Genomic DNA, 15,518 nt, shown 5'->3' on the forward strand with positions numbered 1-15,518 from the left:
GCTGAGCGCCAGGTGGAAGGTCATGCAGAGGGAGGGAGCCTGGAGGTCCTGGGTGAGGCTGGAGCTGGCCTGCCAGGCGAAGGTATTAAGTCTGCCAGAGGGGGAGGCACAGTAGGTTCTCAGTGAGGGATGTGTCTGGGAGAAGCCCCCCAGCTGCAGGATCTGGGGTCTGTGGCCAGGAGCCAGTGTGGGAGGTAATGAGTGTGGACTCTAGGCCTCCCACTATGGGGCCGGTCCTCCCCTCCTCTCCGGCCTCAGGGCCTCCTGTTTCTCTTCTGGCAGCACCTCCCCCCATCCTTGGCCTCCATAGGAGAGGGAGCCACAGGAAGCCACTTTGTTTCTGAAACTACCAAGCCCTGCAAAGCATAGGTGTGGGCAGGAGCTCTTTTCTTTTTTTACTTTTTTCATTGTAAAATATAGCACAAGATTACATCATAGCCTAATGAATTATGTCATAGCCTAATGAATTATTATAAGGCACATACTCAGCACCCCAATCCTCCCCAAAGGTGACCCCTACCCTGGCTTACCTTCTTGCTTTTCAATAACTTTTAAAAAAATTTATTTTCTTATTTATTTAGTTTTGGCTGTGTTGGGTCTTTGTTGCAGTGTGTGGGCTTCTCACTGCGGTGGCTTCTCTTATTGAGGAGTACAGACTCTAGGCTCACGAGCTTCAGTAGTTGTGGCTTGTGGGCTCTAGAGCGCAGGCGCAGTAGTTGTGGCGCATGGGCTTAGTTGCTCAGCGACATGTGAGATCTTCCTGGACCAGGGCTCGAAACTGGGTCTGCATTGGCAGGCAGATTCTTTTTTTTTTTTTTTGAAAGTACTTTCTTTTTTTCTTAAGATTTATTTTATTTACTTATTTATTTATTTATTTTATTGGCTGCGTTAGGTCTTCCGTTGCTGTGCGCTGGCTTTCTCTAGTTGCAGCGAGCGGGAGCTACTCTTCGTTGCAGTGCGAGGGTTTTTCATTGCAGTGGCTTCTATTGTTGTGGAGCACAGGCTCTAGGCACGCGGGCTTCAGTAGTTGTGGCACATGGGCTTCAGTAGTTGTGGTTCATGGGCTCAAGAGTGCAGGCTCAGTAGTTGTGGCACACGGGCTTAGTTGCTCCGCGGCATGTGGGATCTTCCCGGACCAGAGCTCGAACCCGTGTCCCCTGCATTGGCAGGTGGATTCTTAACCACTGTGCCAACAGAGAAGCCCAGGCAGATTCTTAACCACTGCACCACCAGGGAAGTCCCTCAATAACTTTTTACTACCCAAATGTGTCCTTAGGCACTTTAGTTGGTTTTGCCTGATTTTGGCCTTCAGGTACATGACACAGTACAGTGTCTTCTGTCACCCATGTTTGTGACATGCCAGAGATGCTGTGGGTGTTCATTGTCATCTCTGTGTTGTATTTCCTTGTAGGAATATATCACAAAGTTATGCAGGGTACTGGGGAATGGACATTTGGGTTGTTTAGTTCTTGGTTGTTGTGAATGATGCTGCAGTGAACATTCTGTCAGATATATTCCTAGGAGCGGGGCTGCTGGGTCTAGGGCATGGGCTTCAGTAGTTAATGCCAGACCACTTTCTGGAGCAGCTGTACCACCTTGCATTCCCTTAGTGATGGTTGAGTTCCTCTTTCTCCACATCCTTACAAACGTTTGCTGTGGTAGGTCTCCTGGTCTCAAATTTTAGCTATTCTGGTGGGTGTGTATTAGTTTCTCACGTGGTCTTAATTTGCACTTTGCTAACACTGATGAGCTTGGGCCCCTGTTCACATATTTGCTGTCCTTCGGATTTCCTCTTTTTTGAAGTTTCCAAGTCATGGCCATTTTTCTACTGTGTTGCCAGTCTTATTGATTTATAGGAATTTAAAAAATATTCTGGATATAAGTTCTTTGTCAGTTTCATGTATCTTATATCCCCCAGGTCTGTACCTTGCCTGCACTCTCTTAGCACTGTTTTTGAATGGAAGTTTATAATTTTAATGCAATAAAAATGTTTAAAAATGTTGTACCTTTCTATACACAACAGCCAAAAGGTGGAAACAACCCAAATGTCCATCAGTGGAGGAATGGATCAACAAATCATGATATTTCCATACAATGAGATATTATTCAGCCATAAAAATGAAGCACCAACACACCCTGACATGGATGAACCTTGAGAACATTATACTAAGTGAAAGAGACCAGACGTGAAAGGCCACATATTGTGTGATTCTACTTATATGAAGCATCCAGAACAGGCAAATCCAAAGAGACAGGAAGTGGATGAGTGGGTGCCAGGGTCTGGGGGGAGGACAGTGGGGAGCATGGGGAATGATGAAAATATTCTGGAACTAGTTAGTGATGATGGTTGCATCCATTACGAATATACGAAATGTCACTGAATTAACTGTTCACTTTCAAATGGTTAATTTTGCGTTGTGCAAATTTTACCTCAATTTTTTAAGAAAGTGGAGTAAGCGTTGGACTGAAGGCTTCAGTGAAGTGAACCTTCTGTATTACATTTCTAAGAACTTTACTGTTTGGTCCTTTGAGCTGGGCAACAGTCCACCTTGGACTGATTTTGTGTGGTGTGAGGTGAGGTCTGTTGTGCGGCCCTAACTAACATTTACCAAGTGCTTTCTAAGTCCTGGGCATAGACCGATACTCTTCATTTTGGGTATTTGACCCTCACAGCTCTGTGAGAGAAGTTTTATTTTATTATCATGACATGTTTTAAGATAAGGAAACAGAGGCTCGGGAAGTTTACGAAACACGTTCAGTTTCAGTGGAGGGGGACCAGCCCCAGTGGGCAGAGGAGACCAAGGTTTGTTGTGGGCAAGGTCTTCTGTCTCTGGGCCTTGCATTCCCCACCTGAAACAAGAGGGGCCTGAGCCTGTGCAGGACTTCAGGGTGCTGAAACCTGCTGGCCTCTGGGCCGAATTCCAAGCCCCAGGCTTGTTCTGAGCTTGTGTAGCTGGGGCTGAGTTCAGAGGGCCCTGGTCTCAGCAGAAGATGGAGGAGGGATCTGCATACCCTCACCCGAAAGCAGCCCCGGGTGACCCTGGGCAGGGTCACGTAGCTTGTGAGCACCAGTTTCCCTGGTTTAACCTCGGGTGGGGGTTAGAATAGCCTCCACCACATTCTAAGAGGGATGAGCTGTCGCCATGTGACCTTGGGACACAGCAGCATGAATTCAAGATTATTGTTCCTATTGTAGGTGAATGATTCTTTCTGGGCAGAGATGGTGGAGATGTCAAGGTGGGTCTGAGAATAGGGTCTGTGAGCCCCGCCTGGCCCTCTGGCAGTCGGTGGTGGCTCTATCAGGCCCAGACCAAGTGGCAGGACTGATAAGGCCTGGCCTCCAAGGAGCCTTCTGGCCCTGCCCCGGGGAGTGGGGGGAGAACCCAGGCTGGGAGGAAAGGTCAAGAGTTTCTGTTTCCAAGAATCCACTTACCTTCCAAAAAGCAGGTTACTAAAGAGAGTTATTTAAATTTAAAATGAGGACTTAGAGGTGTGGGGTGCTGGCAGGGAAGAGTCTGAGGACATACCCTGCAGTGAGCAGAGGCTGGGCCTGGGCATGTCATTGTTCAGGAGACCATTTGTTCCCACTGCTGTTACTGGTGGGGAACCTGAGGCCCAAAGTAGGGCCAGCCTACCCTCGGTCCCTCTGGCTGCCGGCACCAGGCTGGATTGGCCAGGGAGTGACCATGAGCCCTGGTTTCCCTAACAGCCCAGTGAGGCAGACAGACAGACAGACGTGGACTGAGATGCTGCCAGTGAAGGTGATGTGGGATTTGGACCCCAGGGTTTCCTCCAGTCCAGCCCTCCGACAGCCCTGCACCTGGGCCTTGGAAAGGGTTGTATCCGGGACCTCTGGAAGTGGGGATCCTGGTGAGCTCCCATCACCATTCATGGATTCCAGTGCTTGTTACAATAAAAAGACATTAGCCACACAGCCAGAGAAATAAACAATGGATGCTTTTGTGAAGGTTGCTACCAGGGAGCGGGCCCTGAGGGGGTAATTGAGGAATGGTGGTTTCTCCATGTCTGGGCCTTCCCCCAGCCCAAGGACAGCCAGGTTCTGGGGCCATAGGACCATCCAATGGGCAGCAGCATGTCCAGGGAAGTCGGAGGAAGGAGGCCTGAGTCAGAGTCCTGGTTCTTATGACCGGGCACCCGCAGATTCCCAACCCCGCTGTGGGGAGGCCCCCATTACCACAGCTAGCCCATCTACCCAGCTCTCCCAGCCTCACATCCTGCTCCTGTGCCCTTGTTTCCATTCTGGGGACATTCATGGGAACTGGGGGAGAACTCAGAAAACGTTTGATGATACATAAAATCAATACATTCTAGACTGGGAAAAAGGCTTGCAGAATCTGTAACAGAGGGTAACTAACCCTCACAAAATAAAAATACATCAAAGAAGGACAAACAACCCAAAAGGAAACATGAAAGCAGTTCTTAGGCTCTGGCAAATAATCAAGTGATACAGTTAGTTCTGCTCCTCAGTAATAAAAAAATGCAACATAAGACACTATTTCCTTTTTTTTGAAATTTTGGGAAAAAATAAAGTCCATGCTATGTAGCCCTGGGCAGGGCAATATGTTGGTGGGCAACGTCTGAGACATTTCAAATGCATGTACCCGTTATCCTGGCAGATTCAACCCATGAATCTGTCCTGCAAAATACACGTTTGTGTCATCTTCAGTGCAAGAGGTTACTTTGGCAATGAAAATATCATTCCTTAGCCCATTGGTTACTTTCTCATGCATCTGATGTGCTTGAAAAGATTTGGAAACAGTTGCAGTAGACTCTTCACTACAGTAATCTCTGGGGGAAGACTGGGATGGGGTGGGTGGGGTGATTTTTTTTTTTACTTTTTAAAAACAGCTGTATTGTGAGATAGAATTCACACATCATACATTCCACCCATTCAAAGTGTGCAGTTCAGCGGGTTTTAGTATATTCAGAGAGTTATGTGACCATCACCACAATTTTAGAACATTTTCATCACCCAAAAGAAACCCCATCCCCATTAGCAGTCACCCCCCCCCCCAACTACCCCAGCCCCAGACAACCTAATCTACTTTCTGTCTCTAAGGATTTGTCTATTCTGGACATTTATATAAATGGAATCATACAGTATCTATTTTTTCAAGGTTCACTCATGTATCGGTACTTTGTTCCTTTTTATAACTGAATACTATTCCATTGCATAGATTATACCTTATTGGATTCACCTATTCATCAGTTGAAGGACATTTGGGTTTTTTGCAGTTTTTGGCTATTATGAATAGTGGTGCTACGAACACAGTACAAGTTTTTGAGTGGATGTATGTTTTCATTTTATTAGGTATATACTAAGGAATGGAATTGCTGGGTCATATTGGAACTCTATGTTTAACCTTTTGAGGAACTGCTAGGCTGTCTTCCACAGTAGCTGCACCATTTTACATTCCCACCAGCAGTGTCTCAAGATACCAATTTCACCAACACTTGTCATTTTTCTTTTGGATTATAGCCATCCTAGTGGGTGTGATGTGTTCTCTTTCTGGTTTTGATTTGCATTTCTCTAACGAGGAATGATGTTTGAGCATCTTTTCACGTACTTCCAGGCTACTTGTCTAGATTCCTTGGGGAAATATCTATTCATGTCTTTTGCCCACTTCTCAGTTGGCTACTTGTCTTTTTCTTGTAGAGTTGTAAGAGTTTAAAATATATATATTCTGTTTGCCTGCCGATGCAGGGGACACAGGTTCGAGCCCTGGTCTGGGAAGATCCCACATGCTGTGGAGCAACTAGGCCCGTGAGCGACAACTACTGAGCCTGCGTGTCTGGAGCATGTGCTCCGCAACGAGAGGCCACGATAGTGAGAGGCCCGCGCACCGCGATGAAGAGTGGCCCCCGCTTGCCGCAACTAGAGAAAGCCCTCGCACGGAAACGAAGACCCAACACAGCTATAAATAAATAAATATTTAAAAAAATAATAATAAATAAAAAATAAATAAAAAATATATACTCTGGATACAATTCCCTCATCAGATATATGACTTGCAAACATTTTCTCACGGTTCGTGAGCGCTCTTTTAACTTTTTTGGTCTTGTCCTTTGAAGCACAAAAGTTCGCAACTCTATTCAGGCCAATTAACTTCTTCTTTGGTCGCTCGTGCACTTGGTGTCGTATTTAAGAAACCTCTGCCTAGCCCCAGGTCACGAGGACTTAACCCCCGTGTTTTCTCCTAAGAGTTTAACAGGGTCAGCTCTTACATTTAGGTCCGTGATCCACTGAAGTAATTTTTTAAAAACTTTTTTATTTTAGTACTTTATGTTTGTAAGAAAGAACTTTCTGCCCAAAGCAAGTGTTCCTTTTATAACGAAGAAAGCAACATTTAGAGAAAGATTCCTTGAACCGTACAACTAACCCACCCGCACCCTCCCGCTAGCGTTCCCGCTGGTTCTTCTCCCCACTCCAGAAAGGGGCCGCGCCCCGCATGCGCACGAGCACAGCACCGAGAGACGGCCTTGCGCCTGCGCACACGGCAGCCTGCGCCTGCGCAAACGCCTGCGGTCCGCGCGCAGGCATCTCATGTGCGTTTGCCCAGTGTTGTTGCGCGAGTCTCGCGAGCGTCGCCGGCCGCGTTAGGGGGCGCCTAGTTTGCGTCACTGTCGCGCGGGAGACGTCGGCCTGGCTCCCCTCGCCCCCCGCCCCCAACCAGTCCTCAGAGCGCTCTGTCCCGCGTCCCCGGCCCGTCCTCCTGGGGGTCCCCACCGCCCCGCCGCGTCCCGGCCTTGGCCCCAGCCCGACCCCTCCCCAGGCCCCCGGCGGGATGGGGGACAACACCAGCCCCATCAGCGTGATTCTGGTGAGCTCGGGGAGCCGGGGCAATAAGCTGCTGTTCAGGTACCCCTTCCAGAGGAGCCAGGAGCACCCGGCGTCCCAGACAAGTAAGTGGGCGCCGGGCGGAGGGCCTGGCACCACCTCCCTCGCCGTTAGCGGAGAAGTCGTTTCCTTTTTCCTTCTCCTTATCTTACGGGCGGTGCCTTCTCATCACAAGAGTGTTGGGGAAGGATAGAAAAGTAAAAAGCAGGGGAAAAAAAACCATTCATAGTTTTAGCACGCCAAAGCCACTCCTGCTAACGTTTCATCGGTGTCTCTGGTCTTTTAAAAGAGCTAAAGCACCGTATGAATGTATTCAGCTTGGATTAAGTACGAAATCCAGGTACATCGGAAGTTTTCTTTGACCTCTTCCCCCCAGTTCTGCTGCTCCTCCCTCGCTTGCAGGGATAACCACTTACCATGTTCATAATTGTTCCTCCTGTACATAGACACCAAATATACCTCCATAGAAGAATAGTTTATTGCTTTGGGTTTTTTCCCCCTCTCACATAGATGTATTGTTCTCAGTCGCTCTTTTCTCCATTGGGCCATTTGCCTTGGAGCATTTTCCAAGCTAGTAAACAGATCACCTCCCTTTTTGGTTGTACACAGCTGTCTGGTAAGAACATGCCCTTTCCCTATAGGTGGACGTGTAGGTTACTTGCAGTTTTTCACTATCATGAATGTTCAATTTGTAATTTATGTGATTTAAAAAATTACTTTAAAAATATATTTATTTCATTTATTTTATTTTTGGCTGTGTTGGGTCTTCGTTGCTGCATACCGGCTTTCTCTAGTCGCGGCGAGCGGGGGCTGCTCTTCGTTGCGGTGCGCAGGCTTCTCATTGTGGTGGCTTCTCTTGTTGTGGGGCACGGGCTCTAGGTGCGCGGGCTTCAGTAGTTGTGGCACGCGAGCTCAGTAGTTGTGGCTCACGGGCTCTAGAGCGCAGAGTCAGTAGTTGTGGCACACGGGCTTAGTTGCTCCGCGTCATGTGGGATCTTCCCTGAGCAGGGCTCGAACCCATATCCTTTGCATTAGCAGGCGGATTCTTAACCACTGCGCCACCAGGGAAGTCCCTGTCCTTAAGTCTTTAAACGTTATTATTTGGATAAGATATTGTTGTTTTTGTATATGAAGGATATTGCTGTATGGACATTTAAAAATTCTTCCTTTTGCCTGTGCTTTTTCCAGCCTAGTTGCCAGCATACACTGAGAGCGTGTGTGTGCGCATGTGTGCATATATATAATCCCTTTTTTTTTTAACTTAACATAGTAGCAAGAGCATTTCCCATGTTATCACAACTTCTTGGAAACTATAATTTAAAACTTTTTTTTTTTGTGGCCACGCCATGTGACATGCGGGATCTTAGTTCCCCGACCAGGGATTGAACCCACGCCCCCTGCAGTGGAAACACGGAGTCTTAACCACTGGGCCACCAGGGAAGTCCCAATACCATGCTGTTTTGATTACTGTAGCTTTGTAGTATTGTCTGAAGTTTGGGAGGGTTATGCCTCCAGCTCCATTCTTTTTCCTCAGGATTGCTTTGGCAATTCTGCATCTTTTATGGTTCCATATAAATTTTAGGATTATATGTTCTAGTTCTGTGAAAAACATGAGTAATTTGATAGAGATTGCATTAAATCTGTAGATTGCTTTGAGTAATATGGCCATTTTAACAATATTAATTCTTCCAATCCAAGAGCAGAAGCCATCACTTTTAATGGTTCAGCAACCTTCCTGTATGTGGATGGGTCCTGTTTTCTTAGCTGTTCTCCCCTTTTTGCCTTCACTCAGGTAAGCCTCGTAGCAGATACGCTGTCAACAGCACCAGAGAGCATGCTGAGGACCAGGACGGCGACTCCAGGTACGGGCTCTGCAGTCACTCCGTGGTGGGGCTGGTCCTCCCGTTGACCCAGATGTTTTCTCCCCTGAGGAACCCTGTGTTCTCTTTTCCACTTGGTGGGTGTTTCAGGCAGACAGAGGTGGGGATTGTGTTGCCAGTCTCTGGCTTTCTGCATGGTTCAGTTTCATGGTCCTGCTGTGGGCTGTGTGGTTGGTAGGGCAGGTTGGAGAACAGATGAGGCCGTGTCCCTGCAGGACATTTATCTTCCATGAGAGGAACATGCAGGATGGCAGATCGCGGTGCTGTCCTCAGACCCTAGTCGTCAAGCACGTGTCCAGAGGTCAAATGTAGGTGCTTGGGTGCAGCACAGTCTGTCCAGGTGGTGAGGTGGCCTGAGAGCCAGGGCTGTTGTGACCCTTGCTTTTTAGGGCCCGGATGAAAGGCAGGTCCTGTTCCTTCCTGTGCATGCTACCCCTCTTCTCTCTGGGAAGTGCTTTCTGGGTGGCAACCTTGAGAAATCACCACTTCTGCCTTCTTATGTTCATTTTAAAGCTTAATGAATTGTAACTCAGGCCCAGATGAAGGAGAAAAGATTGTAAATTGCCAGTCCTGCTTGAGGTAATGTCTGTGGGAAAGTAGCTGAGGTCCCCACGCTGGGCCCTTGCCATGCAGTGTGTTAGTATGGTTTCCCTCAGTTCTCTGACACGGCACCATGCCTGCCATAGTGCTCTGTACTTCCAAGAGTGGTTTGTATCCCTTTGTGTAAGGATGTCAGGGGCCTGTGGCATGACCAGTGACTATCTCTGAGGGGAGTGGGTTCTGGAAGAGGGACCAGCGGTGGGGGGTGCTGCTGGATATCCTGTGAGGCATCCTGCTTGACTTAGAGGCCTGTGGATGTCGTGTCCTTTAAAGATGGCAACAGGGAACAAACTCTTGTTTGTGAGACACATAGAAAGCTTTTGCCCCTGCACACCCGCTGAGTGCATTTTGTCCCCCACCTGTGTCATGGAGAGTTCAGAGCAGGGCTGGCCACCTGCCTGCTCGGTGACGTGAGGCTCGGGCTGCTGAAGATTCAGAAAGAGCTCTTGGAACAGTCTGTGAGGAGGACCAGCAACACCTAATTGCTGCAGTTACTTCTCAGAGGCTTGTAATAAAATGACCATGAGGATGTTTTCTGGGAAATTCATTGTGTATTTAGCATACTGAAGAGAGGAAACCGAGGGAAGGGAATAAGACGCTGTGGGTCTGTCGGGACCCCAGACATGCTTGTTCCCTCAGGAGGACAAGCTGGTCTCTTTAGACGTTCATAAAACTGAAGAATGCCTCTATCTGGTCATTTTAACACATTGTAGCACCTGGTGATCCCACTCCCCACCCCACACCTTCAGAGGTGCAGGTCAGTACCCCCAGGGGCCCAGCTGCGTTTTGTTGTACAGACCTGCCAAGCTCCTGCTCTTGCTCTGGCACCCGGGGGGCCCTGTCCCAGCCCAGACATCTTCCCGGAGCCACGCAGTGATGGTGCCTCACACCCATTCTCCATTTTCCTTGGTTGTCATTTTCAGAGGTGCTTTTTCTTCTGCAACCGGTGGAACGTTCCTGCCTGTCGGTTTGCCAGGTCAGAGGCACGTTAATAGGCCTGATGGGTCGCCTCTGCGTGTGGTGATGGCCGGCCTCGGGAGGGAGGACGCAGAGCTGCGCTGCCCAGGGCTGTCCTCCCTGGCCCGGGTGGCCGTTTAAAATGAGGTGGACTGAAATTAAATAAAATTAGAAACTGGGACTTCCCTGGCAGTCCAGTGGTTAGGACTCTGTGCTCTCACTGCCAAGGGCGTGGGTTCGATCCCTGGTTGGGGATCTAAGATCCACAAGCCGTGCGGTGTGGCCAAAAAAGAAAGAAAGAAAGAAATTGAGTTCCTCAGTTGCACTGACCACATTTCAGGTGCTCACATGTGCCTCAGTGGCCACATGTGACCAGCTGCCACTGTGCTGGAAGGCGCAGGTTTAGCGTCTTTCCGTTGTGTAGAAAGCTTTGTTGGCTGCACTGCCTTAGAACACGGGCTAGTTTTATAAGATGAATCATGATGATGATGTATTTCAGGGTATAGGAATTGACCATCACAATTTTTTTTACCCTTTTCTAGAATTCACTAGGGAGAGAAGAAAATGGATATTGTTTGTTTTCTCTACGGCCTGAAGGTCAAGCTTAGGAAAGGTGCGGTCTTCCTGTTAGGGAGGTCAGCTCTGCGGGTGCCCACAGGACCTTGGGAATTGGGGCTGAGATACTCATCAGCGCTCTGCAGTTTTCCTGAGGCTTCCACCTGTGGGAGCTCATTTGATCTTGTTGAGACGGTTTGGTCAGAAGATTGGACACTTGTGCCCAGGCGTTAGCTAGTACGTGTGGTGCTGGGCTCTGACCGGGGTCCTCTGGCCTTGCTCTTGCTTCTGGGAACTGACTCATCCTTGCCCAGCCTGGGTTCACACGGAAGAATTGGAGCGTTGGTGGAAAGACTATGCAGTACGTCTTCCACATGGGGAGTGTCCGTTCTTGCTTGTGTGGCAAAGCCTTGACCTCAGTAGTTAATGTAAGTGGTGGTACTTCTGCCAGACCTTAGCACTGTGTGGATCACGACCTCGTAACTCTTCATGATTTTTAGAGTTGGTGTTTTCTTGTTTGGTCTCGATGGTCCTGTTCCCGTCTCAGCGAGCCGTGTCCTCCAGGCGATGGGCGGTTGGCTGCGGGGTGAGGCCAAGGCTTCTCCACCGTCCTTCTGTCTCAGTTCCTGCCGCCTTCTCCTGTGGTTGTGCTGGACTCCTGATTTCCCTCAGTGTTGGAGAAGGACTGCCCTGTGCCCCATGAGTGCTCAGGCTTTCCACAGCCCCTGCCCTTTCTCCCCCTGGACTTAGTTAGCTGGTTCTCTGTACCTGAGTGCCAAGACAGGGTTGGCTGGCACCAGGGACTTCTGGGACTAGGCATGCACACAAATGCCCCCTCCTCCAGGCAGACACCGTGCCCTGGGAGGGTGGTTGGCAAGCAGGAGCAGGGTTGCTTGTCTCACCCGCCTGCTGCCCCCCAGAGAGACCCTTGATCACTGCTCCTTGCCTTCATTTATCAGAGGGGCTTAGTGGGGGTCTCTACCGAGGGCTGAGTGTTCCATGTGATGCTTGGGCTTGGACGCTGTTGTGTGTGCCCATTAGAGGCAAAAATGTTCCCATGGGGTTATGTGACACTTCTCTGGGAGGCAGGGATACAGTGGGGCCCTCCCATCCCCGACAGGGCGTACCCCCTGGGTGTTGGAGGTGCACAGAGCATCTGGGAGCCCCCAGAACGGGAGGGGGCAGAGTCGAGCTCTCTTCTGTGCTGTCCTTTCTTTTTTTGGCCAGGTCAGAGAACAAGCCCTGTTCCCAAGTGTCTCAGCAGGAATGGAAGGTCTTGGCTTGTCTTCCAGCTGGGCCGACGCATCTTTCTAAATGTGTTTTCTTTCTTAATCTCTAAATTATTACAGGAATGTTAGTTTTTGTAGCAGCGATTTTATTGTGTTACAATATATTTACCAGGCCTTTCACCATCAAAACAAGGGAAAAGTATTTTTCTAAATTTTGGAAACAACAAACAAATATTGAGGGAATTCCCTGGCGGTCCAGTGGTTAGGACTTGGTGCTTTCACTGCCAGGGCCCAGGCTCAATCCCTGGTCAGGGAACTAAGATCCCTCAAGGCACGTGGCATGGCCAAAACGAACAAACAAACATTGACGCTTGTTTTTGTTTCAATTTGCTATTTACGGCAGTTATGTCATGATGGACATAACTCTGTCTTTGTGCATGTTATGTCAGCAGACGCTGTATAAAGTATAAAGCCACTCAAGTGTTTTTTCTGTCATCAGTGTGTAATATTAAGCTCTGGTGAGTGGATTTCTGTATGGGCCAGACTTGCTCAGACAAGGAGAGTGGCCAAACAGGAGAGGGACCTCCCTGAGTGGCCACTTAGGGCAGTGTGGCTTTTAACTTGAGCAGCACCTGGCTTTCTGGTTGGCTGCTTTCGGAGACCCCGGCCTCTCTGGGCCCAAGTGGGGAAAGCGCTTTCTGTTTGGCCTTTGGATTTGGACATTTATAGTCGTGAACTAGGCCACCACTTCTTGCCTCTGAATCTCAGGCCCCATCCCACAGCCCGGCTAACTTAGGTTCCTGGAATGGTGGCTGAGGGCCAGGGCTCAGGCCCATCTGAGGCTCTTCGTGGCAGAGCAGAGGTTTTTGGTGGAGATTTTTGGATATCACGGTAAAAAGTGAAGTCTCTGGGGTGTCGGGTGGTTGTTTTTCTATCTGTTATTGGTGTGTCCTGAGTCAGTGGGTGGCAGAGTAGAGGGAGGTGTTTGTTCAGATAGGGCGGGTAGTGTTGGCACTGGGTCAGGCGCTAGGGCAGCAGTGTTAGGTTCCACCACCCTGGGCCCTCCGTCACCCTAACCGGGCCCCCAGACGCAGCTTCCAGGGCAGAGTGAGCCACTGGGGGCTTTTGAAGAAAGCATGTAACGATTCTGGTCTAAGACACTGGAGTCTTCCATCTCAGTATTCCAGGGAGGAGACACCCACGGGGGAGGCCAAGGGCTCCGGCTGTGGGGGCCGTGTGTCCCAGAATGTCTTTGATGGTGTTGGCGTCAGAAAGTCTGACCGCAGCCCGGACTGTGCAAGTGGAATGGCAGCCCATTCTGACAGACCCTCTGCATCTGGTTTGTTTGGGAGCCACGGGGTGACTTAGGGCGTCTAGAAGACCATGTCAGTCCTGGAGGAAGGCTGGACACCAGCGTGACCCCTTCCCCCAGGCTCCCCACCCGCTGGCGGGGAGAGGCTTGGGAAGTCCCGTGCTTTGTCTTGCTCGGTGCCAGTCGAGCGTAGCCAGGCCCTTGCTGCAGGGGCTCCGAGTCACTCCTGCATCGGTTGGCGAGCCCTGCAGTGTGCGAGGAGCCGGGAGCGAGTGGCCCCTCTCCTAGATCTGTTTATCCCGGAGGTGTTTGCTGTTTTGGAGTTGCAGCAGTGGGCAGCACCCTTCCCTTCTCTGAAGGCGAGGGTTCTGGTGTGAAGTGCTTCCCTCCCCCTAGAGCAAGGGCCTCCTGGAGAGAAGTATCTGGTGTGGTGCCCGTTCACCACAGCTCCTCGGGAAAGCCCAGGACTCAACGCTGAGTGTCCTTGATGGGCTCTTTAGGACAGAATGTGGCCCCAGGGAGGCTGGAGCCCCTCCCAGCACAACCTGTCCTCCGACCTGCGTGATGGAGATGCTTTCCCCGGGTGGAGAAATGAGCACAGGACTTGTCTGCCTTCTGGCTCCAGGTTAGACACGGTGCATCTGAGTTTCCAGAGTGGAGGCCCCGAGCCTGGGCTCTGAGATAAGAGTCTGCAGTGTCCTCTCCTCCCTGCAGTGACTCTCCCTTATCTGATCCCCCCCCCACCCCTGGGCAGGAAGGAGACCTAAAGGTGCAGAAGAGCCTGGAAAAGGGGCAGTGTTACAGGGATCATATCCAAACTGCTCTTACCTGCACCCAGTCATTCCTCCTCCGTGGTGTCTAGCCCTGTCCATCCCTCTGTCCATGTCAGTCAGTGGGTCTGCACATCTACTGCGTCTGGAACCTTTCTTCCCTAATAAAAACTGGAAGGTTTAAGTGTTAAGGGTAAGGGAAGGGCCGGGCAGCCGAGCTGTGAGGAGAGTGATCAATACGCTGCACAGCACTGAGGGGTGGGGGTCCCGGGGGCTGAGGGGAGCAGCCCGGCACACCTGGGCCAGTGTGGGAGGCCCCCAGCCTGACAAGCCGTGCAGGCTCCCGCAGCTTCCTCCTCTCTGGGCAGGTGCTTTGCTCCTCCTGCCTTCCCATGCAGGCGGGGGCCAGGGTGGCAGCATGCACCTTCCGCCTTGTAGTTCTGGTGACTTTGCGACCCTAGTCTTGGGGATTGCTTCAGAAGGGAGACTGTTGGGGGACTTCCCTGGTGACGCAGCCGTTGAGAATCCGCCTGCCAATGCGGGGGACGTGGGTTTGGTCCCTGGTCCAGGAAGATCCCACATGCCGCAGAGCAGCTAAGCCCATGAACCACAACTACTGAGCTTGCGCTCTAGGGCCCGCGTGCCACAACTACTGAGCCCGCGTGCTGCAACTACTGAAGGCTGTGCACCTAGGGCCGGTGCTCCGCAACAGGAGAGGCCACCACAATGAGGAGCCCATGCACTGCAACGAGGAGTGGCCCCCACTCGCCACAACTAGAGAAAGCCCACGCACAGCAGCAGAGACCCAATGCAGCCAAAAATAAATTAAAAAATAGGGACTTCTTGGCTGTCCAGTGGTTAAGACTTCGCCTTCCAATGCAGGGGGTGCGGGTTCAATCCCTGGTTGGGGAGCTAAGATCCCACATGACTTGGGGCCAAAAAACCAAAAACATAAAACAGAAAATAATATTGTAACAAATTCAATAAAGACTTTAAAAATGGTCCACATCAATAAATAAATAAATAAAAAATAAAGGAAGAATCTCCAATGTCCAAAAAAAAGAAGGGAGACTGTCAGAAGCTTCCAGGTCAGCGGTGGGGGCAGAACCACCCTGCGCGCAGCAGCCCCCTACCCCTGGGGCCGCAGGCCTGGTGCTGTGGCACTTGGTTAACTCTTTTCCACTCTCCCTTTTTTTAATTTTAAGGTTTTCAGATGCCATTCTGGCAACAATTTTGGCAACCAAGTCTGAAATGTGTGGGCAGAAGTTTGAACTGAAGATTGATAACGTGCGTTTTGTTGGGCACCCGACGCTGCTGCAGCACGCGCTGGGCCAGGTACGCCCTCCCTGGGCTGAC

At 50.3% G+C, this 15,518-nt stretch overlaps 1 protein-coding gene across 3 annotated transcripts in view; it reads left to right on the plus strand.

Moving 5' to 3' along the window:
* The first annotated feature begins 6,535 nt into the window (after positions 1–6,535).
* Positions 6,536–15,518, plus strand: part of NPRL3 (NPR3 like, GATOR1 complex subunit) — a 32,950-nt gene continuing 23,967 nt past the window's right edge. Inside the window, exons 1-3 of one of the 3 annotated variants that reach the window (XM_082644720.1) lie at positions 6,536–6,924; positions 8,652–8,721; positions 15,368–15,497. In XM_082644720.1, coding sequence (XP_082500846.1) covers positions 6,807–6,924; positions 8,652–8,721; positions 15,368–15,497 — 318 coding nt within the window. In that variant the 5' untranslated portion in view covers positions 6,536–6,806. The remainder of the gene's footprint in view (positions 6,925–8,651; positions 8,722–15,367; positions 15,498–15,518) is intronic. The other 2 variants (XM_082644722.1, XM_082644721.1) reach the window with 2 other exon arrangements.

Source organism: Mesoplodon mirus (assembly GCF_964341445.2).
Source record: "Mesoplodon mirus genome assembly, chromosome: 15".
Taxonomy (NCBI): Eukaryota; Metazoa; Chordata; class Mammalia; order Artiodactyla; family Ziphiidae; genus Mesoplodon; species Mesoplodon mirus.